This window comes from Apus apus, chromosome 12 (assembly GCF_020740795.1).
Source record: "Apus apus isolate bApuApu2 chromosome 12, bApuApu2.pri.cur, whole genome shotgun sequence".
Classification (NCBI taxonomy): domain Eukaryota; kingdom Metazoa; phylum Chordata; class Aves; order Apodiformes; family Apodidae; genus Apus; species Apus apus.
In genome coordinates this window covers 1,353,586-1,377,982 of record NC_067293.1, presented here as the reverse complement: position 1 = coordinate 1,377,982, position 24,397 = coordinate 1,353,586, and the positions used below count along the sequence as shown (strand labels likewise).

Sequence of the window (24,397 nt, the reverse complement as noted above, 5' to 3'; positions counted from 1 at the left end):
CACGGTTTTCTGTAGCATTTGTTCATTTAACTTAACCCCACTGCAGGCTGATTTTTAAGATGGGACACGTAAGCAGTGTTCTGCTTAACCTCCCTGGAGCTGAGTGCATTGCAAAACTGGGCCTATCTGCTGTCCAAATGAGACCCTAAAACTCAGTGAACCCTTTCAAATGTTTTTGTCCTAAATATTCTTGATAGCAGAAAATAAATGTAATCCCTGCAAAGTGGTTAGATGTGGATGACTGGGAGCTTTGCTCTCACCCTGTCGGACACAGCAGCTTGGGCCAAGCCAGCCTGTCAGAGCAGGGAAGTGGGGCTTACCCAGAGCAACCTGAAAGTGCTCCAAGGGAGGGACAGTATTGGAAACAGGAGGATGTAACCCCACCTCCCTGACACAACCTCAGCCACTTGCTTCCTACCACAGACTTCCTAGACTGGGCCGAACTGTTACAAGGCTCCCCAGGGGCTGCCATGGGAAGAGGGGACTGAAATCTCTGCGGTGTCCGTTTACATAACTCCTCCTTGCACAAGGACAGCTGTGCTGGGGAGGTCGGCAGATTCCTGCCAAATTATTCAGCAGTGTCTGTCTCCTCAGTTTGGAAAGAGATGTTTGATTCATCCTGGGCAGCTCCATGAAGCTGCAGTGTGGGATCTGGGTGGGGGAGGACTGGAGCTGAAAGCATTTATGTGGAAATGCTATTTTTGTTCAGTGTATTTAGTGGAACATCAGTGGCGTTTCGATGCCTCGTTCCACCTCAGGCCCAGTCACCCTGGCTGCGACGCGGCCAGGCGAGGGCATTTCCACAGAACTAATAACAGAAAGGGATGGGAAACCCTTCTGCAGACACGTCACTCTGCTTTTCTGGTCTCTCCAGGGGCTTCAAATTGTGCTGCTGAGAGGCCACATCAGGAGGAGGAGTGGATTTTCAGCTCTTGAGGTTTTGCTTGTGGGCCAAATTTACACCCACTGCAATTACAGGAGCGATAAATTAGGCACAGAGTATATTGTACAACATCCTGCCTACCTGTATGGCTCCTTGAGTAGGCTAAACCTGTCCCCTACCCAGAGAACACAGACTGTGAAGGACTCTAAATTCAGCCCTTTCTTGATTTTACCATTGAAGTAGCAACTGACAACCTAAAGACTTCTCCTGCCCTCCTCCAGCTGCCTCCTCTGGCTGATGCTGGTATTTTTCTCCCTACACCTCCATGTTCCAGTGACCCCTCTGGAGTCTCCTCTTCCCTTTCTGCCACTGCAGAACAGGCAGTGGGCAGGCAGCACTGGCCTCTGATGCCAGCAGGATGGCAGCAGCCACTGCAGGCTGGGAGCTCCAGGGAGCCCCTTGGCATGAGTCCTGCAGACCTGTGCTCAGGGCACAGCAGCAGCACATGAACATCCCTGCCAGGGGGTCAGTGAGCAAAAGCAGTCAGGGTTCTTCTAACTATTAACAGGAATGTTTTCTTTTGGTGAATATGCTCTATCTGAAAGCTAAAGTACTTTTTCATAACTGTTTTTGATGTATCTCCTGTCAATTGCTGGAATTGATCCCTTGAGTTCAGGTACTTGCTGGCCAAGGAGTGACAGGAGGATGAAACTGCCTTGCTGGGACCCACAGAAACCTCTTGTCTGCAGACAGCACCAACCCATCAGGCATGAACAGGGGGCTAAGTGGGACCATGGAAACATTGTTCCTTAAAAACTTAATCTGACACTTCTCTTTGGGGCTGTGACAAGGCTGGTGTGTTTCCTTTGCTCATCTTCAGGCTGTGTCACTAGCTGAAACAGCAGCAGGCCCTGCCTGTCAGTGCAGAACACACCAAGCCTCTCCTGAGCCACTGTGTGCTACCAGCCAAACACAGCCTGACCCATTTTCCCACCCTGCTGCAGGCTGGACCCGGGCCTGACGCAAAACACGGCATTTCATGGAGACCTGCATTACTGGGAGGAAAAGAGAAAGGCTGGGAGGTGCTGCTGAAGTCAAACAGTGCTCCTTGTGGGTCAAAAAACCACTTGAAGGAATAAGAATCGTCCCAGTGCTGCTCTGTGTTTGCAAACAAGGTTCTTGGTCAGCCCTGGGAGACCTATTGAGCCTCTAATAAAAGCAGGGCCCTTGTTTTGCTGCACACAGATTACCTCAGTGTTTGTAACAGAAGAAATACGGGCCCTAGACCTTCTTGCACTAAAAGGGCTCAGAAATGTCTCTTTTATCTTCCAATTTGGAAACTCAAACCTCAATAGAGGTTGACAGGATTATTTTATTTACTCTGTGTTCTACAGCACAGCTATTTCTGGCTGACTGTCTGGCTATTACTATTAAACTGGTCTCATTTTACTTCTCATCCACCCTGCTTTGCTCCGAGAGCTCAGGGGAAGGCAGCAAGAGCAATAAACCAGAAGCTGGAGTTTGTGCTGCCTCTTGATTGCAAGCGACAGATAAAAAGTGCAAATGAAAACTAAATGTGTTTCATGCAGCCACTGATCTTTCTGCGCTGTCAGAAAACACTAAACACGGAGCCCCAAGGAGTACTGCTTGATTCTTGGTGAAAGAAAAGCATAATTTGATGCAAAGACACCATTAACCCTTCATGCCTCACACCAGCATTTCCTGCCTGATGCCGCAGCGCTCCCGAGCCCGCTGGGGAAATCCCAACTGTTACCCAGAACAGAAAAAAGAAGATCCTCATCTACTACATGATAAGCACCTCGAGCGTCCCCAACACAATGAGCTACAATAATAATAAATACTGTGTGTCACACTCCTGGATGTTAAGTACTATGATTTGCAAATTTGAAGCATTTCTGTATCAAACTCTCTCAACTTCAGGGTGATAAGGAGACCTTGTGCCTTTCAGGCAACGTCTTTTAATGCTACCATCATCAAGGATTGCCTTCATTTCTTAGTAATTATGGTTAGCATCCTGGAATCTGTATCCTTCTTCCCTGATTACAGACATATGGTAAGTCAAACTGAGGCCAATACTTGCTTCCTACACAGTTTATTCTCCTCTTCCTTTCCAAAATGCTTTTTGCATTAGGGCAACCAACCTAAGCAGGCTCTTCTGAAGAAAGCACCACTCAAGCACACTGCAATGTCCCAGCCTCTGGTTCTGGAAACACAGGCAGAAAATTCAGCAGGAGTTTGACATTAATCCAATAGCTGAAAGTTCCCCAGCTTTGCAAAGAAAAACTAAATCATGAGCTCTCCCAGTGGCTCTTTATCAGAACTGCAGACATCCAGACTAACTCAGTGCTCCCCTTTTGACACAGGTTCTGGAAGGTACCCACCTACATCCACCAGGACTTCAGTGTTCAGTTCACTGAACACTTAGTGGCTGATATGGCCATTTCATCCGATTAGACTGACTTCTCACTTCCTAGCACCAGCAAATAATTCAGTGGTGATATTAGGAAGTGACCAGCACAACATCTAAGCAAAGAGATTTATCTGTAGAGCTCAGAAACCCATTTTATTTGTGAAAATTTTCCTGCACGAGTTGCTTTGCAAGACGTTTGCCAGAAACACTCCTCCACCTGCTGCTACAGCTCTTATTCATGCAGCCCTTGTAAGTCTTAGTGCAAGTTTCCTGCTTGGAAAAAAGCCTTAAATATCCCCATACTAGCAGAGATAACATCTGTCAAGTGCATTTGAATGCAGCCACTTGTAATTACTCATTTTCACAAACTAGGTCTCTGTCTGAAGTCCCATCAGTTATCATGGTGGTCAAGAAATGCACCCAGGATTTCTCAGTCTGAGGCAGAACAGCTTACAGTGGCAACCAGGGAAGGGTCTGAGCTTCATCCCTGAATCCAACCAGAGCCATCACTCCTCTCCTGACAGCTGAACTACAGTAGTGACTAGTTCATTACAGTCATATAATACAGTCACACAGTCCAATATAGGCACATGAACGACACCACCAGTATCTGGTTCTTTGCACGCAAACCATCATGCAGGTGATCCTCCAGCTACCCATCAGCAGAGCCAGACCCTTGGCTCTGCTCATGTTGCAAAAGCCCTTGGAAAAACCCTAGTGGATGCAGCCAGTGGGAAGACAAATACATTCACATCCAAGGAGCTGCTCCCGCTGGCAGCTCGCAGCCCATCCCACCCATCTGCTGAGCATCCCACCCATCTGCTCACCTTTATGAGACGAGTGAGCAAGAGGATACAAGGGGATGATTGCAACCTGCAGTGAGCTGTGGACACCCACGACTTCAAAAGGCCAAGCAGATGCTGAAACCTTTCTTGAAGTGTTTGGGAACAACTAATAAATACAATGAATGCTGATGAGTGAGCTCCTGGCTGTCAGACAGCTGGCCTGGCATTATAGATGATCTTCTGCAGGCGTATCAAGCAGGGAAACAACAAGGTGATCATCTCAAGAACAATCCCCCTGATAGTTATCCTCCCTCACAGAAATGTCTTGGACTGGCATCCAACATTAAAAAGCCCCATGACCTTGAAACATTTTCAGACATCAACAGAAAGGGATGGTAAAGCTTCTGGAAAGTAGGCCATGTTCCAAGCAGACAGGGAAATATGTTAACTGCTGCTGAAAGCAGAGGCCTGGATACTAGAAATACCACCATAGCCAACAGACCTCATTCCTTAGACACAGGCAGCACTGGATGGATCAGTAGGAAAAAGAAACAGCAATTCTTGGTAGCACTTGATAGGAGTCCTGCAGAAACGTTCCTAGGCCATCTGCCTGGATGGCTGATGGAACAAGTGTGATCCAACATGAAAAACTATGTCTTCTGAGCCTGTGGCTTGAGCCTTGGCTTTGGAGCCACACAAAAGACACACAGCAGCTGAACTGGAGCAGTTCTCCCTGTTTACTCTCTAATAGTAAAACTGCTCTAAAGAAACCCAAACTTACATGGGAGTGGGGGGACATGTTACTTTACACATAGTGCCCACCTGAAATAACGGGTACAAAATTAGTTGTTCCCTTGGCTATAGATCTAATTTTCTAATGCTCTGCCTGGGTTCAGCAGCGACGCAGCCAGGCCAAGGGATGAGTATCTTGCAGCACAGACACAAACAGGGGCTTGGGCACATATGTGCTCTCTTGGGACTGACACATCTAGCTCATCAGTTGGCTGGGAGCTGAATCCAGAGGACATTTTTGCAGCAGAAGAAAAGCAGGCTTTCCTCAGCACTTTTCCAGATATTGCAGGAATTCATATCCCACCTTTCCAGACCTAACATGCATCTACTGGGCACCACCTCACCTTAGCAACCAGGAGTGAAGCTGATACCAGCCAGTTTTGCCACACAGAAATAATTTCCACTGCATGGAACAGTGAGCAGGAATCTGACAGGCTTTGCAGTGTGAGTCCACTGTGTAACAAGTGTTGCAGACAATAGAGTTCAAAGGGAATGACAGAGAATATCAACATCCTGAAGTGTCACAGATCTTACAATATCAAACTGTATCTGTTCCATCAGAAACTCGTGTCAAACCACAGAACCCAAATCCATTACTGGGGAACCTGAGAGCACAGAGCTGTTGCAGCTGCAAACATAAACCAGAGAGACAACAGGAAAGGAAGGTGAGGATGACATGCAGGTAACTGCACTGGAGATTTGGGAGAGTGGGAGATCTTGTTTGAAATATATGCTTGTCTTCTAGAGCCTCTCAGGATATCTAGCTTACTTTCATCAAACTGAAGTATCTGTGATATATTGAAATAAGGAATTGATTTTATTTCCTTAATTCTATTAAAATTGTCTTTTGACCAATAATGGGTAGCATTCAACCATTATAATTTAAAAATAAATGTTTTTTTTAAATAGACCATGTCATGATTAAGGATGTATCATACCTACTAACTTATTATACCTGAAGAAAACCCACAAATGCAGCAGATTTCCTGAAGAAGACGACTCAGGGAGATGTGCCACAATAAGTGGCACTAAAGCTGAAAATATCAGGCTCATTGACTAAACAAATTTTATGCAAAACATAAGTCAGGTTGTTCACAACTTTCCTCATTGCCTGGGTCTGGAATAAGAGGGTGCTGATCAACCTACTGCTTTGGAAACCTCTGAAGGACTTAATTGTCCCTGTACACATGGCAGAGGAGCTGGCAGCCTTGCACCAGTCTGAACTCTGAGACCTTCTGGGAATCTTTAACTTTCCCTTCTGGACTCAGACAACTCCAATTCCCTGAGGGTTTGTTCAGGTGGGACATGAAAGCATATCAGAAGCTCTCAAGCAGTTTCATTTCTATGACTGGCATGTGTTGCAGATGACCCCAAGAGCACCAGCACCCCTGCAGACCTGCTGTCTTCATCTGGCTCTTGGGTTATATTTCATCTCCCTTAGAGAATAATTTTAAAGCACAGGGTAAGAAAAGCTGGCCCCAGCTTCCCACACCTTGATTGAAATGGTGCTTCACTATGAAAGCCCAGGATAGAGTTCTCTGGCTCTAAAGCAGAGGTTGTCCTGCTAGATGATTGCCTGCTGGGACCTGTAACAGCAAAGCCTGACACAAGACTCAAGAAAACATAATTCACATTTATTTTAGATAGGATGTATGATCCCAGAATGAGAACTAACGCTCCTCTGAATTCCATACTCAGACAATCTTTCCTAACAATATTCATGGAAAACATTAGAAAGATGGAAGAGTCCAGCTGTAACCCCATCTCCCCTCCTACCCCAGCGCTCTGAAAAGTAACAACTGTAGTTTGATGCTGGAAAAAGATGCAGAACTAGAACCTACACCAAGGTGTGAACCCTGTACTCAGGACATCAGGTTCACCAGATGAGTTCCTACCCTCTGCCCTGTCACCCTCAACCTCAGTGGGGTCACTGTCCCACAAGACCTTGGGTAGTGGCAGAAGAGCCTGCCAGACCCTGACATGGTGCCAGTCTCTGCCAGGAAGATCCAGACCACTGCGCCTGTGGTGTTTCCGAGACAGCTGAGATCTGCAGGGTGTTTTCCTGTGAAGGCATCTCTTGTGCAGCACTGCCTCACACACTCCACAAGATGCCTTTTGAATACCTAAGGGAAGAGGCCAGTGTCCCACTAGCACTGTTTGCATGCTGATCAAACCTTCGGAGCCCCCAGCAGCCTACTGGGCACTGCTGAACACACTCTGCTCATACGGATGACCACGGAAATCTCAGCTCTGATTTCAAGGGAACGCTTGATACCTCTCTGGATCAGACCCAGTGCAAGCCAGACTGGATGCTGCTGATTTCATGAATCAGAAATTCAGTGTCACAATCAAAGTGTAGGAGGTCAAGATTAAAAATTAAACCCAGCTGGATACCTCCAGACTGATTTTGACAGCTCTCTGAACATCTGACTTTGTTATTGTTGCTCTGTGGTTACTTTTTTTACACAGCCAGGAAAGAAGTAAAAGGCACAGCAAGGAGGAGGGGAAAAATAAGCACAAACATTCCAGAAGGCAAGATTTCAGTCAACCATGACTCAGGAGGAGAAAGTGCCACCCACTGAACGGCACAGGCCGCAGCTCCGGTGCAGTGATGCTGCGGTGAGTCAGGAGCCGCCCCCGCCGCCGCCCCCGCCTTCCTGTGCAGGGCACCCCTGGGGCTGCCACCCCTGGGGCTGCCACCCCTGGGGCTGCCACCGCGGTCCCGCTCGCCCTGCCCCGAGCAGATGGGATGTGACAGGAACACAGTCCGGGGGGGTTTGGCCGGAGAGCCCGCAGCTCGGTCCAGGGGAGTCCCTCTGCACTGTCACCTGTGCGGCTGCAGTGGAGTCGAGGAATCCCCGTCCCTCAGGAGAGAGGCGCCCAGGACTTACACTCCATCACCTCACTTTGAACACTTGTGATGGAAATGAGCTGGGAACACCTCAGCAGGGCTGCAGCAACACAGCTATGATGCTGCAGCTTAACGCAGCTGCTCCAAAACAGGTTCACCTGCTGCTGTTCAGCACAGCAGCTACCTGAGGTGAGGCTTAAAAAGCATTTCCCCGGGTGACAGCACACAGACCCTGCTACAGACCAGGCTGCTGCCCCAGAGTTCTTCAACAGGCAGTGAACATCATTTGAGTGCAGTAATTGAGCTGTCTGCCCAAGTGCCAGGCTTCACAGCTCATACAGAAATTCCAGGGCTATCTAATCCCCGATCACACGCTGCAGCCAAAACCCAAAAGTAGCAGTAAGGCAACGAGCCAAGCAAGGGGCACATCAGAAAAAGGCATGAAATGAACAAGTGGAGGCTGGATTTGCTACAAGCATCTAAATATCTCTGTCAGGGTATACGCACCATCCTGGAATTCAGTACTTGTAGCACGTGGATTGCCCTTCCTCAGTGCTATCCATGTCCTCTTCCACATGTACAGCAAACAGCCACCTTGGCCTAAAAACCACTTTGGACTGGAAAGCCTGTCTGCAGAATGTCCTTAGCTGTACTGCTTTCTGCCTGGATGTCCTTACCTTCTTGCAGAGAACCATCTGGTGATCAAAGAGAAAGAAAACACGCTGCTGGTTCCGTCCATAAGGCTGGTAAATCCAGGACATCTCTCCTGTGTAGATCAACTCTGAGCTGCGGTCCAAGATATCGTCTCCCTAGAGGACACAGAGAACAAGGCTGAGTGAGCTGCTGCTCCCAGCAGGACAGTGGATCCATTTCCCTTTGCAGGACAGGGAGGAGCAATAACTAAATATGATTTTGGCCCTTCTGCAGCTCTCAAAGCCACTGTGACTTCAGACCAGAAACCAGGGACAGGGGATAATTCTGAAAGAAGGGGAGTAATTTCATTTAATGATTGGGCTTAATGATCTGAAAGGTCTTTTCTAACCAAAATGATCCTATGGTTCTATAACTGAAGTACACATGCGGACACTCGATGCATGGTCATTATGGTTCATGCTGCAATGACAAAAGAAACAGCAGAACTGCTGCTCCAGACACTGTCCCTGTTCTCCCCTCTCCAGGCACCCCCAAGCCCCTGCATCTTGCTGCAGATGCCAGTGGCATTCTGAGAGCAAAGGCCCTTCCTCCTGCCCATGGCAGAGGCACTTTGTCCTCAGGGTAGCAAATTCTCTGGCACCCCCTCCCTTTAAAACACCATCCCAATGCACATCCCCTCCCGAGGTCTCAGGCCAGCTCCTGAAGTCATCTACACTGGGGTATCAATCCCCCCACCTGTGAGGCTGCCAAACTCATCCCTCCACATCACTGCCTGTCTTCCCACTCATTCAGGCAATCCCAGTCCCTTCTCCCATAGCTCCTTAGAGCTCCCCATCTCCAAAAATTTGTCAGGACCACCCCAGCTCCTCTGGCAGCCTCTGCCCCCCTAGGCTGGCACGGCCTCCCCGGCCAGCTGCCAGAACACCCTCACCCCTTCTCTGCCTCCGGCTAACGGTTGTTTTCCTCTCCAGTTTTTTTTAAGGATTCATGAGCAGATGGTCTTGAAAACACAGCACTCTCTCTCCCACTCTCTGAGAGAACAAATGCAGTCACCCTCCACTAATTGGGATGAGCTGGACTTTTAAAAAAGTTAATTAAAATCTATTTATTAAAAATGGGTGAGTTCACCACCACCTGCCCTGTGGGCATCTCGGTGCATCTCTCGCTCTGAAACACCACAGAAGGAATCAGGATGACTTCAGCTAAAAGGTAAGGAGCAGGATTTGGGAGCAAGTGAGAGCAAGGTTGTTTGGGTTTTTTTGGCTCTGAAACTGGTGCAGTTTTGACTTTGATGCCAAACTAGAACTGATTTCTGGGACAAGACCATCCCAAAATCTCAGCAAACAGCTTGTAAAGGTTCAGCCAGCTATGGGGGGATCTAGACAGACACGCGTTTCTGGTACCACTTACACTTGAAGGTGCCAAAGCAACAAAGAGTCATCCTCCTAATTTCTTGGTGAGGATTTCAGACTGCTGTTCAGGTAAATGTGTAATTAACCTTTCAGCATTGATTGGAAGTGACTGCTTGAGTCCCTGGGCCCTGTGACAATAGCAACTTCATTAAGTCACTGCATCATCATGCTGCAGCACAGACTTTCAAATCGCCTTAGCGAGGTGTTTATCCACCTCTCTATCTCCCTTCTGTGGCTGTGAGATCTGAAGGCCTAATTAGGGATAACTTCCTGGGAACACGGGGTCATTCCCAGAAGGGACAGGCTAATGTGAGGGTCTGATTTCAGCCACAGTATCTCCTGGGCCCTGCTGTGGCAGCACAGGTACATGCAAGCCCTTGAACCAGAAGCCTCTAAAGAAAACACACCAGCTCCAGAAATTGCAGCCCTTCCTGGCCAAAAATGAGTTTATAAGAAGACAACTCATCCAAGCCTGTGGATGGGAGCTTTTATGAGAGGGGGTGAGCCTAGAAGAGGCTGGCTGCTAAAAATAGCCAGACTTATCTTTTACTCCTATGGTAGCATCTCAAGCCTGAGGACACAGAGGACCCTGTAAACACTTCTACTTGATTAGCTGAATCCTAACCATGTAGTCCCTACAAGCAACAGAAAACAAAAGAATTCAGATCTGAAAGGATAGAATTTGTATTGCATTTTTCATGTTGGGAAAACATTTTGTATATGCAGTCTATTGGCTAGACATAGATGGTTCCCAATGCTGGGTTAGCACACTTGGGTTTATATTGCAAATAGTTTTGGACTAGCACTGGGCTGGCCAGTCTGCAGCTCCCAAGAGCAGCATCTCCATGGACCTGCTGGTTTCTCAAGCCCCCAGCTGCTGTCGCCACACTCCAGGGTGGTTGTGCTGCCAAAGCCTCCTCCAGCAGATGCAATGAACCTGAAAAGGCTTTTTTTCCCCAATTCTCTTATACCACCTTTTCCAACAGCATGAACTGTCTTCTGTTAGTGGAGCATCCCCACCAGGGGAGCTCATGGGGTCTGTTGCAGGGTGGCAGGCAAGGAAGAAAGGGTTTGCTTTTCTGCTCCACTTGCTAACATGACTAACCCCAACATGCCTCCAAACCTGGTCCTACCTTTCTGAAATGCCTCACTCAGTCCTTCTCTAAAGCCAGTCCTAGACCTGGATCCCTCCATTCCTACACAAAACCTGGAAAAACATTTCCATTTTTTTCCCAAGCAATTCCCAGAGAGGCTGGATCATCTATATCTTCTGTAAGCTAAGAGAAGTACTGCTAAAAAAGGAAGAGGCTGAATTTCTGGTTCCTCAGAACTGGCAGATGTCCTACTGACAAAATGGCCGAGTGAGACTGGATGTGCTCCTGAGGTCTCTTTCAACCTGACCTATTCCATAAGCCTATATTAAAAAAACCTCAGCCTGCATCAAGGGATTGCACTCTGCATCCTGCTACATTCAATGGGTGGCAAAAAGAAAGCTGACTCCTCTTTTCTGCATGCAGTCACAGGCAGAGTCTAAGCACTTGGTGTGCAGAAATGGGAGCAGAAGGTCACCCAGATCCAGGCTGGACGGGTGCTTCACGCTCCCTCAAGCTTGCCAGGGCTGGAATGACATATCAAGTCCTAGGGCTAATGCTGAGTGTGGCAGCAGATGGTCAGCTCTGCTACTGTGCAAGGATGTTGATCAGCTCCCCAAGGAGGCTGTAAGTGACCACTGCTTTCTGGAACAAGGAACTGGGAGGAGCCAAAGGGTTTTCACTGGTGCTGTGAAAGAAATGCTGTTGGGAGCACCAGTGGGATGAGGAAGGGCATGGCCCTGGGAGCTGCAACATGTTCCACCTCCCAGTCTGCCCCACTCCATCTTCCCATGATCAGTCCCTGAGCAGATACGGTCCCAGGCTCAGGCATGTTCCTCAGCCCATCCCACCCACTCCCTTGTTCCTGCCTCCTGACACAGTCCTTGCTGTCACTGCTGGGCAAAAAATCCCCTTCACTAGTTAACATTCAGTGAGCAGGGCTCTCTTCTGCCTGACACCTCTGTTCTTTAATTAGAGATTGACAGGCTGATTAGCACTAAGGGCTCCAGAAAGATCAGAAAAAGGAAAGGGAGAGAAATGTCCTTTTCATCAGGCTCATTTTTTGGTACCTTCTGTTGCTGGGGGAGAAGAACAAAAAAAATAGAGGGATCTGTTTCAGTCTCTGATGCAATTTTTTTTCCCAGGAGGATTTCTCATCAGGCTGTCCTCACTTTGAAAACACTACATTGGTTGCATGCATCTTTTTTTTCATGTCATTCTTGGATTCAATAACATAGTATTAGGCTGAGGCCAACTATTACATAATTAAGGGCACCAAGTCTTGATTTAAAGGATCCGTAAATAACAAGAATGGGAAGAAGTTTAAAAAGACAGTGTTCATTATACTTCTCAATTATATATATTTTTCCCTTCATGTAAATTTAACACTCTTGAAAGCTGCCAAAGTGGCAACCCATGGGAATCTTTGGTAGTAATAGCTAGATACCTACATAAACCAAAGTAATCTGTTGAAATAGCAAGTTAAAACTGATCTGGGCTGGTAAGCAAGGCTCTCTCCTGTGCCCAACATCCCACCACTGGCTCAGGGAGCTCCACAGATCCCCTCCCAAGGAATGGGTGCCACATCACCTCCCTCCTCTGAGAAAAATCTGGTCTGAAAGGGAGGAAAAGTGTTGCTGGCAGCTGCCCCAAGGGCTGGGGAGGGAGCCTGAAATGCTGCCAGGATTGCTGCTCCATTTTGCTTTGGCTTGATTCAAGTGCCATATCAAAAGGTGTCAAATAGAGTGTGAGAACAGGCTCCTCTGCTAGCTGTCCAGCAAGGACCACCAGGAGAGGACAGGAGAAGGGGTAGCAGGGATGTGCCACACCTTCTCTCCCACTGCCACATTTGAGTGCCTGCACATCCAGCACTGCCCAGCCTGGGGCTTGCAAGGTCCTAGAAATGATGATGGACTTTGTGGAAATAATCTCTTCATAGTACTGGTGTGTGTGTGTACATCTAGATATTATCCACTGACCTTTGAGCTCTGTAACTCTCTCTGAGAGGGCAAGAGCACAACAAGGGACTGAGCACGTAAAGGCTGCCTGGGACAGGCTCTCTCTGGTCTGTTTAAAGCCTGGTCCAGAGGAGACCTGGCAGGCTGTTCTGAACCTGCTGCAACTAAATGTGTGTGCTGGGTTTGCCTGCCTGCCTTTAAATGTCACTGCCTTGATCTGAGGGTATTTAACTACAAGCAAGGGGATGATGCTGAGCAAAGGGAAACAGAGGTTGAACATCAGGAAAGACTTTGTAACATCGAAAGCTCTCAGACATTGAAAGGTCTCAGCAGGAGGTGGTGGAAGCCCTACATTCTGCACCATTAACAACTGACAGGACAAAAGGCACCAGAGAACTGGTGTAGGCAGGGGCAGCACCTCTCTAGGTCTGTTTATGTATTGGAAATCCAGGTTACAAAACAAAGAAGTGAATCCTGCGTGGCAACAGGCTAACCCAGGCTTTTCAGTCAAGACCACGTTCCTACAAATTCTACAGAAGCACATTTATTTCAGAGTGATTTGGATTATTTCTCATTTACAGCAGTCAGTGAGATCAGAATCTTCCCTAAAGATCCTGTTCAGTCATCATTTGTATAAAGCTGCCAATAACTCCTTACGACTTCAAGCCCTGGCTGCTACAGCACAGTTACCAGCTGCCACTAGAGTCAGGCCACCCTTTCCTGGCCCCATTTTCAATTTAAACCATCAGACCCTGCTGACATGAGTTCTTGGAAAAAAATCTGGCCTCGGTTAACTCAAGGATATTCACATTTTTCAAATGCTGACCCTGAAATTCACCTTCATGGGGTCATGCAGAAAATCTTGAGGGATCAATATGATTCCTGAAACACACAGACACAACTCCATGGTATTCAGTAAAATCCCTTCTGTTTAAATTAGCTAGGACATTTCCCCTATTTTTTCTATTTTGATTAGGATCACCAACACGTAAAGAATCAAGCAGTAAAGTCCTCTACTGGATCTAACTCATTCTCTAGTGTTCTCATCACAACTCTATAACTCTTCTTGAGCCAAAATACAGAATAAAAATAGCAAAAAGGGTGTTTTGCATTGAATGGGGGCATAGGCTGTGCTCCTATTGGATCTCTTAGATCAGCAGCTGGTTTGGCTGCATTATAAGAAGCTGAAGAATGTTGCTGTAATATTGTGCTTAAAAATTGAAATAGCTGAAAAAAACCTGAAAGAATGATTTAACAAGTCCTGAGGATCGGATGGAGATAAAGAATGGGTACTGCTAAGCAGGAATGAATTATCAAGGATATGGCTAAATAAAAATGAATTATCAGCTGAGCTAATGGAAGAGATAAAGAAACTGCAATTCCATAGATCCTATGTGGAGGTCACCTTGGCTTTCCACTCACACATGAATATTCACGGACTTGGAATTGATCCATCCCTAATCTAGATTTATTTACAATGAGGGTCTCAGCATTTCTTACAAATGACACAAGCTCATCACATGGAATATACTGAAGATATATCTGATGGTCTTGTCCCTCCTTGAGAGCAGTTTTCTAATTCTGAAAATGAGTCTGGGTGTCAAAGAGAGAGAGGTTTCTTCATAGTAAACAACAATAAAACAATCAAGCAAATCACCTGCACTCCCTGCTCTCACAGCCAGTCATCATTTAAGAACCAGCTATGATTGCCATGTATCTTTTATCAAGACAGCCAAGGTTAAATCCAGCCTTCATTATAGCAGTGAAATTAATTCAGGCAAGGATGTACATAATCAGAATGTGATGGATCTGTTTCTCTCCCTCTCCTCCCAGCCTGCCCAGATCTTTTCCAGAAAAAAAAAAAAAAGGGAATTATTGTCTCTTTCCCACAGACTAATTTACACAGTATGATCCCACTGACTTGAGTGTGGAGTTATTCCAAATCATGACTATGAGGAAGAAGAAAGGCTGCTCCATCACTCTTAAGTGTCTACTTGTTAAACACATGGATTGATGGCAACATAAAGAGGGATTTACAAAAATATTTGTCCTCAGGCTGCTTCAAAAACCCTATTTACATATTACATACATACAATGATTTTTTAAAAACTCAGGGACAAAAAGAAAAGGAGAACATAATTTTAGTATGTTTTTTTTAAAACACATGGCAAAAATGTAGGAGAGTGAAGGCCTGTTAGTGAGGAATCCCTCTGCTGACTTTGCCTTGCCCATGTTCCTCAGCTCCTCGATTACCCTCACAACACACAGGGTTGATTCAGAAATATCTTTAAGTGGGTGCTCTTTTTAAATGTGCAAATAGCATCTTCAGCTTAATGTGCTGGCTTCTAATCTTAAAGCAGCCACCAGAAGAGTTTTATCTATTCTCTTAACCTGCCACAATTGCCAGGGCTTTTTGCCGCCTCTTTCCCTATTTCCCAATGACCAAGCACAGAGCCAGAATGCACAGAGTCTGATCCAAATCTCACTCACTCCCAAACAGCATTGCAATCACAAAAGTTACTCCAGATTTATACTGAAGCAGTTGGAACTGAACCCCAGATTTCCTTCAGAGTACCATGAATGTTTTACAGCTTAAGTACCATTTCCAAAAGCTGTTAAGTATCTCTTCTCTGCCCCAAGCTTAATGCCATTTCTGGGGCCTTAGCCAACACGTATCCAGACCATGCTGTGTGAAATGAACTACATGGTCTAGGATAAGTCCAACAACTGCACAGAATTTACTTTTCCCAGGTTTCTAGCACCTAAATGAGGGGCAAGCAGGTGCTGTACCTCCCAGTCCAGAACAGAGGCCTGCCACTGAGCTATCTTGTCAATGTTCTCCAGTCTCCGCTTCCGCTCGTTGATCTGGAGGGTCACGTTCCTCATGACGGCGAGAGCAGCAGCCACATACCTATAGTCACTGTTGGACACAAAAGAGAAGATCATGAACTGGAGCCTGCTGTGCAGAGGAAATGCACAGGAGTCTGGCCATCCCACCATCCTTTTAGAAAGAAATGCAGGTAGGACTTGCCACTCACTATTATGCCACCGTGCTTTTTCCATTAGCAATGTCTTTGTGGACCATCACACAGGAGCAGCTTCCTAGAAGCTGGAACTGTGTGTGTATGAGGCAGAGGAACCAGGCAGCTCCTCCCAGCCCAGCTGTTACCAACCCAACCAACAGCAGCTCTGGATACTGCTCTTTCAAGTCTTAAGTGCTCAGCTAAAGAACATCTTAAAGTCTGAACATTTTTATAGCCTATTATAAAATGAACATTAGAAAATATTTTTCTGTTAGACACAAGGCTGGAGCCCCTTCCAAGCCATAAGGTGACTCCAAGAGTGCCCCAGAGCATTTGTCCCATGGCATTTGCTCTTATTGCAGATTTCAGGAAAGCAAATCAAAGCAATTCTTTTTTTCTTTCTTTCCCCTGGACAGGCCTGGAACTGTAATAACAAAGAGTGCAAATAGCCTCCTGCCAGGGCCAGCAAAGCTGATGATCAGTCTTTTCAAAAAGTGATGCTGAAATCAATGGTATTGATTCCTGCCCTGTGCCTTCTCTTCCATTCCAAGGAACCTCAATGTTCATTTCAATCAGAAAGACAGACAAGGCCAGCTGCCATAATACCACCAAAATATATTATTAACTTAAGGGTTGATATTGATTGCTGACTAATGAGAAAAACTGTGATCTTGGGCAGCTGCAGGGCAAATGACTTTATTGATTATTGCTAAGAATTGCACTGGTGACAGCTAAAATAGGGGTGAATGCTGTGAATTGGATCCATTTCCCCATGTGATCCAAACAGGATAAATATTAATAAATCACAATATGCTATACAACAGAATAGTATTTGCTATTTTGCCATCCTTTCTTGGATGAAATCTTGAGATGCATTTTCAATTTTTACTCACTTCTTACATCAAAATTCTAGCTGAGGTTTAAAAAAACCCTACAAATTCCAGAACATCAGGACTGATCCTTCAACAAAGTAAAGGAGAAGACAGGATGGGCTGTCTGACATATCCATCATGATACACAATGAAGAATTTCTTGTGTCCTCCTTTGGGGGGCCATCTGTATGAGGTGAGTGCCTGGTTGTGTGAGGGAGAAATGGAGCTAAGCCAGAGAGACCTTGGTCTGGTCTTCAAAATGTCCAGGAGTTCTTGGAGGGAAACAAGTCACTAGAGCCAGAAAGCATCTGTAGAGGTAGGGAGAGGTGTAGAGTTTAGAGACAGCCACAAATAATCCCCCAGCAGTTGCGCTCATGCAAAGAAGGGAGGCTAATGTCAGTCCACCCTGTTAGCAGGGTCTCCTCTTCCTCATACGCTCATAACTGCAGCTCAGTTCTGCAGCAAGAATGCTCAGGACACCAATAGGCTGCACTTAGGACCTTCATATATTTAATTCGCATTAAGATGGAGTAAATCTTCAGGAGATGAACAGATGTGGCTTTGTGAAAAATTCAAATGAAGCAGTCTCAGAACAATAAGCAAGTGAAGGGAGGCAGGCTCTGAAAGCACTCCCATGCCTGCCTCCCTGCAGAGGGGGCTAGTGCCAATCGAGATGGGGTTTATCTTGGTAATGCTAATTGACTAATTCTGATGTTCTGTTTGAGGAGAAGACCCCATGCACTTTTTTATTTCACGCAGTAATAGAGAAAGAGCTGTGACTAAACTTTTTGGGCTCCTAGCCCATGTCTGTGGCAGAGCTGGCAAAAAGCTTAGAAATAAAAAAAAACCAACCCACCAAGCAAAGCAGTTGGCCAGTGAAATAATAATAGGATAGCATTAACTATGAAATTAAGGTAAATAAATTTTGTCAGTTATATTGGGGCTGCATTGACCTCTTTCCAGTGCTCAGGCAGAATGCAAGTCTAGACTCTTGCCAAATATCACATTTTAACTTGGGGGAGAGTGGTGAAGTTTCTGGTTTCAGCTCTGGTGTCCTGACCTGGTACAGGAAAGATCTGTAACTCTACAAGGACAATATTAGTGAAGTGGAAAAAATAAAACAAAAACTATCCCACTGTTAGATGAAGCCAACATATTTGGTTCATTGGGACTCCTGGTCCTCTCTCAGTTTTGCCTTATCCCGTGAATGGTTCAATAGATTTAAACAGTAGTTTTTACATACTAAATTGTAAACAGTTTGCCTAAGAGACTCCTAAGTCAGCCAGTGATGAGCCTGATCTCCTTGGGAGTATCAGTCCACTCTGCAATGTTATATTTCAGACTCGCAGTCTGTCAGTCTGCCAGTGCAGGAGGACAACTTGCTGCCTGACCAGTGGCCCCACTGAAGCTCCCCAAGTGGCTCCTCAGTTTCTGTCTTTCACAGCTGTCCCTGCTGATACTCCAACCTGCAGGATATGACTTTTCCTCATGTCTGATATTGTCACAACATGACATTACCCAAAGATTATTTGCTTATCTGATCTGAGGCTTTGCTCATCTCAGCCCTGATCCCAAAGCCAGAATTACATGAGCATAAAATATCTGTATTTCAACACAGGGCAGGCTGGGTTTTCTGCACAGCACCGTGCAGAATCACCTGGTGGTGGTAAGACACACAGTCCGTGCCTTGCTTCCCTCACCTGTGGCATTAAGCTCGCCTGGGATGGATCAGTCACTCCCAGGTTCTTTGAACATCCATGAAGTGTTACAGCTTCAGGGGGCCTGCTCTTTACTAGTGCAAATATAACCCTGCTTTCTCTTTCCAGAAAATGAAGAAACATGAGGAATGAAGTGTCCGTGGCTGGGCACTGTCACTGGCACAATCCAGTCAGTAAGAGCTCTCAGTCTGAATCAACTAAGTGTCGCTTAATCGCAGGTGAGTCTCCTCAGAATATCACTGTATCTGATTACTTAACATCCAAACAGAAAAAGGAATATACTCCCAAAATAATTCAACCCTTGTGTAATCACTGTCCACATGCCCTTTGGTATTGCTATCAAATAACTTGGAGAAGGTAATTTTAAACACAGCTCTCTCCTCTCTGAGGCTGATCACGTCTCCCCACCGTAAAGCTGCATCTGAATTCACGCTCTAAGTACTGTGGGGACATCACATGGCTGGTAAGGAGAAAAAAGCCACATTTGGCATCCCAGAGCTGGTTTCTGTTACCCTCACATTCCCATGAGTCCACTCCAAGTTTGATTTGGTCTCATTATGAAGGGAAAAGCAGAAATTGGATCTGGAGCCAAATGCGTGGCCAAATTGGGGATTTTGAACTGGGCTTTCAGCTGGTCTGAATCAGTCAGAATCAGTCTGCTCATGGCACATCTCCTTGCACTTCTCGAGCTGAGGTTGGGGAAAAAAAAAAAAAATTAAATACTTGCAGAAGTTTCTGAAACTTTCGTGGTCTTTTTTGTTCTCTGAAGCACTTCCTTTTTAATGGGTTTTAGAAAAAGAAAATTGGAAAGGCATGAGAAAGTCTACTCTTAGGGGGTCTGATTCTTCTTTAATATTGTATTTATAGCAGTATATCACAAGTGACACCATAGGTACCATTCCTGATTTACATTAAGGTCAGGGAATCAGGTTGATTGCCCTCAAAAGTAACAGAAGAAATAATGGAAATCTTGGGAAGCTTAATCAAACTGCTGGGTGCTCCTCTGAACCTAAGGCCAATGGCAAAATTAGAGATGGAGTCAGGTGAAAAGCAGAGGAGGTTCTGAATTCTCCCCAAATCTGAGCATATCCAGGTTTGAGCTGCAGATCCAGGCCCTCTACTTGCTATGTGCTTAAGTCTTCTTCAGGACAAAGGAATGGGCCTTTCCAACCACTGACTGCTAATTAGGGAATTTCTGTAGTGTAACCAGTAGCATCAGAAAGTACATTCAAGGGTAATTAGTTCACAGATTATAACCGAGACGAGTTTGGCTCCATTGAGAACCGGTGCTTTGAAAAGCTTTCAAACTGTCTGCTGAACCTTTGCTCTCTGCCCATTCATACAAGATGTCATGAAGAGAAGAGCTGGACAGAAAAAAGCCCAACCCCTGGGTGTATGCCAAGGCCACGCAGAGAAGCAGCGAGTGAACCCCCCCCTGAGCCCCCAGCTCCAGGTGTACCTGTGCTCCTGCGCCGTGTACTTGAGGAGCTCTGCCAGCTGCAGGGGGTACTTGCAGATCTTCTGCACTGGCGTCAGCAGGAAACCGTCGATGGCGATATCGATCATCTGCTGCAGCAGACGGCACGCTTCGAAGAAATGCTGGTACCTGCTGTCCTTCATCAGCTTGGAAAGCTCCATGCATGCATCCAAATGATTGTTACAGTACTCCGAGTAGATCCAGAAGCCATCTTGCTGTGAGAGGCAGGAGAAGAGGGATGGAGACACAGGGAGCACACGTCAGACAAGTGCTGTGAGCAGTCAAGCACCTGACTCGCCAACAAGAACACGTTACAACTCAAGAAGAAAGACTATCCCGAGCAGGAGGAGGAAGGACTGATCCTGGAGGACTTTTCCTGCTTGGAAGGGGTGCTGCATGGTTGCTCTGGTGGAAAAGGGAGGCACTGAGGGACCTGCACACTGACCCATCACTGAGATCTCGGTAGGAACGGGGTGTGTTAGGATGAACCCCTGCAGTGTTGGGGATGTCCTCAGTTTCACATTGTGTGGGGGGGTTTCTTTATAAAAAGTAAAGGCAAAAACATGCAGAGCTCTGGTCTTTGGTTATACAAGACAACAACCTTGTTACTTCTAGAGCACTTTCCCTGAAAGATCAAGAGGCACCTGGCAAGTGTTAGGGAGCTGGGTATATCTGACATTCCCTTTACTGTCAGGGATCCCAAAGGACCAAATGCTGGGTGGATTTCCCCAGGACCAGAGAGCTAGAAACCACCAAGGGGCCCAAATAAGCAGCCTTCCTGACCTTCTCTCTCTTCCTGAAGCAGATGAGGAACAAGATGCTTTGCAGATCTATATAATAGGATCTCCTTGACCTCATCCCTGTTTCCCCAAATGGCTGAACAGGGATAACTTATCAGGAGTTTATTAGCCAGCTTTCAGCTCCTATCTGATGACAGATAAGTGTCAGATATTCCTCTGAATAACAGTAGTAATTCTTACTGTTGTCACTATAAACGAATTGACAGCATAGCCTCAAGACATGAAGTTTTAGCTGCTGATTCTCACCAAGAGTAGCTTATTCTCACCAAGATTTCTTACATCATTTTTAGCACAGAGGTGGAGTACGATGCTGCTTTGGAAGCAAGCAGCAGAGCTTGCAGGCTCTGATAAAAATGAGCAATGTTAATATCATCATGCAACTGCTCAAAAAGAAACCTGATTCTCAATTAGAAGACCAATGATGCTAAAGAAATGTTGTGATCCTTTCTAGAGATGCCCTGAAGTTTCATGAATGTCTATCAGAAATTTCTCTTATCAGCGAACACAGCATAGGGTCTGCATCCCAGGTCAGAGCCCCTCACACGTAAGCTCTGAGACAGCACTCCATCCTCCCTAAAGGAAAACCCAGACTGCAGGACTATAATTTTCTTGACATTTCCTGACACATTTACAACACTGGCCAATTTACCAGCTCCTGCAGTATGTGGCTTATGTAACTGTACAATGGGCTGGCCCAGAAGCCTCCAGGACTGTAGCATCAGCTAAAATGTCCTGTTCAGTGTGCATTTCGTGTGAGTAAGGATCTGCTGCCACCTGGGCAGCAAAAAGCACAAGCTGGCACCTCTCTGCCCAGCCCAACAGCTCTGCAGGGGAAGGTAACTGGAGCTGTGTGGGTTGTTTAGCCCTTGCAAATCAGTGCCACAGTAAACAACCTGGGCATTTGCTCTCCTCTACTTCTTTTTTTAACACACAGCTAAGGCCTTTATTCACTTCTCTAGACACTCTTACCTCTTCCAACTTTCTGGTCACCCATAATCTGATTTGGGTGGTCTGTGAGTGGGTTTAAGTCACATTTTGAAGATCAAAATAAGGCGGGGAGTATGTGGGGTCCCTTTACATATTTAACATGAGTAAGGAGAGATGTGAAAAGATGTTTGGATTCAAATGTACTGGGGCAGTTATCCCAACCCCTTTTCACATGCCCCCTTAGTCTGAAGGTCGTTTCACTGACTCCTCCCTGCACCTCTATCTCACAAAGTAAAAAGCAAGCCATGGAGTTTTCTGCAATATGCAAGTAGAGCATTACTGATGCACAAAAGTTATTCTGAGTGGTTTCTGCCTCCTGACTTTTTCTGCTATTCCTCTTCTGCCCCCTCCCAAAAAACCAACCTCAAAACTCCTGAACAAAATGCCAAATGAACTCACGTGTTCAAGGAAACATGGTCCAATTTCACTAAGATGGGGGTCCTCATTGTTGTACTGTTTCTCCAAGTCCCGGACAAAACCCATCTGAAATCTGTAGATATCTTCAATGTTACCAAAGATGATTTTTAGCTGTTCATCACTGAACATATCCCTCCTCTTCCGGCACTGCTTTAAGTAACCCTGTAAGGAGTAAGACATAAGAATCCATAAAATAACCCAAACACTTATACTGAGGCTGCTCCCAGATCTGTCTTGAGGAGCAGGTAAAATCAGAAAATGGCTCTGACAACAAAATCCATGTTATGACATGACAGTCTCCTTCAATTCCTGCCCGTTAGGAATCTGCAATACATGCCTTGATAAGCTATAGGTTATTTTTTGATAGATAACATCTAATTTGCAACTGTTGGTCCCCCTGTGACCTACAACAGAGCTGCAGCACAACTGTTGCTGAGGACACAGCACAGCCAGCATGCTTGGGGCACCTCAGGAGGTGCTGGAGACAGCACATGGGCAGTGTGCTGGGATATGTCTCAACGTCCTGCAGCATTTTGCATGAATCTGTTTTGCAAAGGGAAGGTTCCCCAGAGACCTCAACCAGAACAGCCTGAAACAGTTCTGGCCCTACCTGTGCTGCAGAGAACTGCAAAATCTGGCTGATGGCCCCAAAGAGGAGTGTTACAGACTTGTCTGCCTGTACCTACAAAAGCCACTGCCTTGCAACCCCAGCTGTTCTGGGTAGCTCCTACAAACCCTGCAGGGGCACATGGCATTACAGAGAAAGCTGTGAGGGGCTGTTTGATAATCTGCCCACAGATTTCTTCTTTTAGCCAGAGTAATCAGGAGAAGGGAGCTGATCATCATGCTGAGAAATAATTCTATTACTGTATGGTTGCATGCTTTTGGTCTAGGAGCGGGGTATGGAGGGGGTAACCATTCTAGTTGTTTTAGCACCAAGTGAAATGGTGAAGGAAAGTGTTCTTCAAGCATTTCCTGACTTGGGAGGCAACAAGGTTTATCCCCCGAGTATTAATCTGCCTGAGTCTGAGAGAGAAGCAAGAAGGCTGCTGCCCTGGGAGTGCCCTGCCAGGAACCCCAAAGGCGATGGTGAAGGCTGGGGAGGTGGCCTGGCCGAGCCAGGGAGCAGTGAACAGCCCAAGCTGCTGATCGATGCCACCTAGAGGAAAACAGCATTATTCTAATTTTGTTTTCTATACCCTCCATTCCATTAGCACAAAGATGCTATTCCAAAGTGTAAAACAAGGGAGATGTTTTCTCCTGGTCTCTCAGCTATCATCTTTCATTGCTTTTCTTCCTTTTCTAAGTGGGACCAGAGGAAAAGACTCTACACTCTTCTCTGCACAAACATCAGACTCCCTTAAAGTCTAGAGACATTAAAGTCAAATGGAGAAAGAGAGGAAGAACTGGGATGTAGAGAGTTTAAAGAAATTCTCCAAAATCACAGAATAAATCTGCAGTAGCTTTGGAACCAATTCAAATCTCCTGTGTCTCAGCTCAGTGCAATAATAAAAAGATCCTTCTTGCTTGTCCTTCATCTGCCCACGATACCCACTGGTGCAGAGCCCGAGCTTCTCTGGACACCATACAAGCACAAACTGGTAGGCAAGCACTGCTCTGAAGACCTCCTGACCTAAAAAGACAATATTCTGGCAGAAAGTGTAACACACCAAGTCCTGCCTGCCTCCCTGTTTTGCTGACCCTGCCTTATCCACGGACTCACCATCCTGGTTTCAGCTGAGGTGTGAGGACTTCTGCCAACACGCTTGCTCAAAGCACATGTGGTCCAGGGGAGGAGGTGACACAAACAGGCTCTGGTTGCTGAATTTCTGCCTCTGCTACCAACCTGTGTGACATTGAATAAATCACTTCATCCCCCCTGCGCTTCACCCGTCTGGATGATTTAGACTAGAAACATGGTAAGGCCCAAATATCAGATGCTGTGCTGGCCTGGCCTGCAGCCTCTTGACTGCAAAGAAATAACATGGGGGTCACATGAGATGACTTTGCCTGCCTTTATTACATAGGAAGAGAAAAAAATGAAGGGGAAAAAAGCCAACAGCTCCAGTTGCATGGCTATATTTGGGAACTCTAGATGCTTAGTCACAGAGACCAACCACCAGCTGGTGACATGCAGCTGCTGGTCCACAATGCAAACTCTTGGAAGGCTATAATAAACTGTCCTTCAGCCTCACCATGTGGTTGGTGGGAGGAAGAACTTCAAACAGATGAATGATAAATGCAAC

At 46.2% G+C, this 24,397-nt stretch overlaps 1 protein-coding gene across 16 annotated transcripts in view; it reads right to left on the bottom strand.

The window, feature by feature from the left end:
- The window catches only part of ARHGEF9 (Cdc42 guanine nucleotide exchange factor 9), a 215,639-nt gene that overhangs the window by 27,330 nt on the left and 163,912 nt on the right, over nt 1-24,397 (bottom strand). For all 16 annotated transcript variants that reach the window (XM_051630749.1, XM_051630753.1, XM_051630748.1 and 13 more), the window contains 4 exons: nt 22,134-22,313; nt 19,930-20,162; nt 15,648-15,777; nt 8,420-8,551 (listed from right to left, as the gene is read on the bottom strand). In XM_051630749.1, the coding sequence (XP_051486709.1) occupies nt 8,420-8,551; nt 15,648-15,777; nt 19,930-20,162; nt 22,134-22,313 (675 nt within the window). The remainder of the gene's footprint in view (nt 1-8,419; nt 8,552-15,647; nt 15,778-19,929; nt 20,163-22,133; nt 22,314-24,397) is intronic.